The sequence below is a fragment of the Penaeus japonicus genome, unplaced genomic scaffold (genome assembly GCF_977035675.1).
Source record: "Penaeus japonicus unplaced genomic scaffold, GWHDUDI00000001_assembly GWHDUDI00000035, whole genome shotgun sequence".
Lineage (NCBI taxonomy): Eukaryota > Metazoa > Arthropoda > Malacostraca > Decapoda > Penaeidae > Penaeus > Penaeus japonicus.
In genome coordinates, this window is record NW_028234437.1 from 3792219 (window position 1) to 3794718 (window position 2500).

Consider the following 2500-nt stretch of genomic DNA (forward strand, 5'->3'; position numbering starts at 1 on the left):
CACTAAATAAACCAATATCTGTTGTTTATTGCATGTGATAATTTATCAGTAAATAAGTGATTGTAGAAATATGCAAGTTATGTTTATATCACTGTATAAATAGAGAGCACAAAGTTTATTTTTTTCCTTACCTTTAGTGAAAGAGTTAATGGTGTGATAGAAAGAAGAAGAAATATGTTTTGTGACTGTATGTGTGTGTCGGGGTTCCTGTGTGTACACGCGGGAATTTGCGTCTGTGTGTGTGTGTGTGTGTGTGTATGTGGACGTGCGTGCGATCAAAAGCATAGATTTATAAAGGGTCGGTTTCCTCAATGGGAATCAGCTCCTCTACTCTGATCATGCGATTAATGCCATGCGATTAGTGTCACTCCAATAGTTGGTCCTTTTTTTCCTTTCTGAGAGAATATTATCCTCTTCCTCATACAGTCCATAGATTAAAAAAAAAAAAAATGGCGGTCACCAAACCCACTTTATGCTCGCATCCAAAACAAACTCTTCCTGTTATTATTTACGTGTGACCATTAACTCTCTTTTACGTTAATCCTGCTCATTAGATTATTAGTGGTCATTCCCTTTTATCATTTTTTTAAGAGGTTGAGGAACATGTTATATTAAACTTTAACCTTGAGTGTGATTCAGACATTTCTTTTCGTAATCGTGACATATGATTAGTTTGATATATAAAGTACATTTTAGTTGTTTTAAGTGAACTTGCAAGATGAAATATGGTTGATAGAAACTTATTTTCTTAATGATATCGTAAAGTATGCTGTAGATATAATAGTAATTACGAATTTGCCATGCTTAGATGTAACTTTTTTCTTTGCATTCAATTCTATAAAAGAACAATGGGATTAAATCTTAACAGCATGGGCTGGACCGGCCATGCCATCACCTTTGTCATATTAATACCTATTTGGCTTCCTAACAGAGAATTCTCCAAAGAGAGAGAAAAAGCACAGGCACGAGGAGACTTCATGAAACTAAGAAAAAAGCAGCAGATTGAGGAAGATCTGAGAGGTTATCTAGAGTGGATAACAGCAGCAGAAGACATAGAGATGGAAGGGGATGAGAAGAAGGAAGCCGATGGTAGGGAGAGAATCATTCAACCTTTGGAGCCCGGCTAACATAGCTCTCACTAATACTAAGTAGTGTAGATATTACCGTTCTGTTTCAGAGCCTGGGTGAAAGATGGAGTCGGAGTACTGCCTCACTCTCCCTCTTATATCCCTCACAGCACTAATGTCACTCTTCACCGTAGTTAAGGTCTCGATTAGTAGAGTGTTCTAGGCTACGCAATGGCAATGCAGACTCTCAATGCAACCCTTTCGAGCAGAAGATCAATCGCTTTATCTAAAAGTCAGAGCTCCTCGTGACCTCACTCCCCTTGCTCGATTGAGTGTCTTCGTTGTCATTGTAGAGTGTAGGAGCTGGATGAGTGTGTGTTAACTTTGAGTTGTTAGTGTAGCTGGCAGTTAGCACTAACCTAGACACTCATGTCCTCGCTAGAGAATTCACAAAGGAAAGAGAAAAAGCCAAAGCCCGTGGAGACTTCAGAAAGCTTCGGGAAAAGCAGCAGATTGAGGAAGACTTAAGAGGGTACTTGGAGTGGATCACCCATGCCGAGGACCTAGACCTGGAGGAAAAGGAGGACAAAAAGGAGTGTGACGGTAGGATGCCAGCAAGTTGTTCTACACGTTATCTCCAGATCTGAGTTTGAAATAGGTGGACATATGGGGCGTAGGTATCCACACTTCTTGTTCCCCAAGAAGTCCGGAAAGGATGACTTTGATAGGTGAATCTTAAGGTAGTACTGTATATTTTTTTTTTCTATGTGAAAAAGCCTGAGGATCATATACATACATTACTACAGATAGACCTTTCAGTCCTACTATTTGATAGCTGTCTTTGCTTGAAACTTTCAGCAGGGAAGTGCTTTTTAACATCTTTCCATTTTCCTTGCAGCTAAAATGTGTTGACTTGAAGAGGAGACAAACATTTTGTATATTCTAAAAACAAGTTGTTGTGACTTTATTGTTTACAATCAGTTAGTATTTAATGTGTGTGTGTGTGTGTTTGTGTGTGTGTGTGTGTGTGTATGTGTGTGTGTGTTTGTGTGTGTTTGTGTGTGTGTGTGCGTGTGTGTTTCACAGTTCTTGTTTGTTTGTAAATATGTGTATATGATTAAATGTGTGTTTTGTACCATTATAGTTTTACGTCACAACAACTTAGCTTCAAACTTAATGGCTAATCTCAAGACATTTAACCTAAATATAAGTTGTCTTATTGCAATCTGTTATTTGAATACTAAAGCTAAAATTAGATTTTCATGTATATAACTGCAGTGTGAATAAATAACACACGGTAAAAAGTATGCCTTTAATGCAGTTTATTTCTTTGGTTTGGTAATGCATCTTCAATTACCATTAATGCATACAATCTAAGCAATGGTGCAGTAGTTGTACCAGTGGTAATCACTGTTACTTGAGTGAATATGGCT

The 2500-nt window shown here is 37.8% G+C and overlaps 1 protein-coding gene across 1 annotated transcript in view; it reads left to right on the plus strand.

Moving 5' to 3' along the window:
• Positions 1-2500, plus strand: part of LOC122245867 (muscle calcium channel subunit alpha-1) — a 349394-nt gene that overhangs the window by 257341 nt on the left and 89553 nt on the right. The window contains 1 exon segment of the mRNA XM_086531207.1: positions 932-1089. Coding sequence (XP_086387333.1) covers positions 932-1089 — 158 coding nt within the window.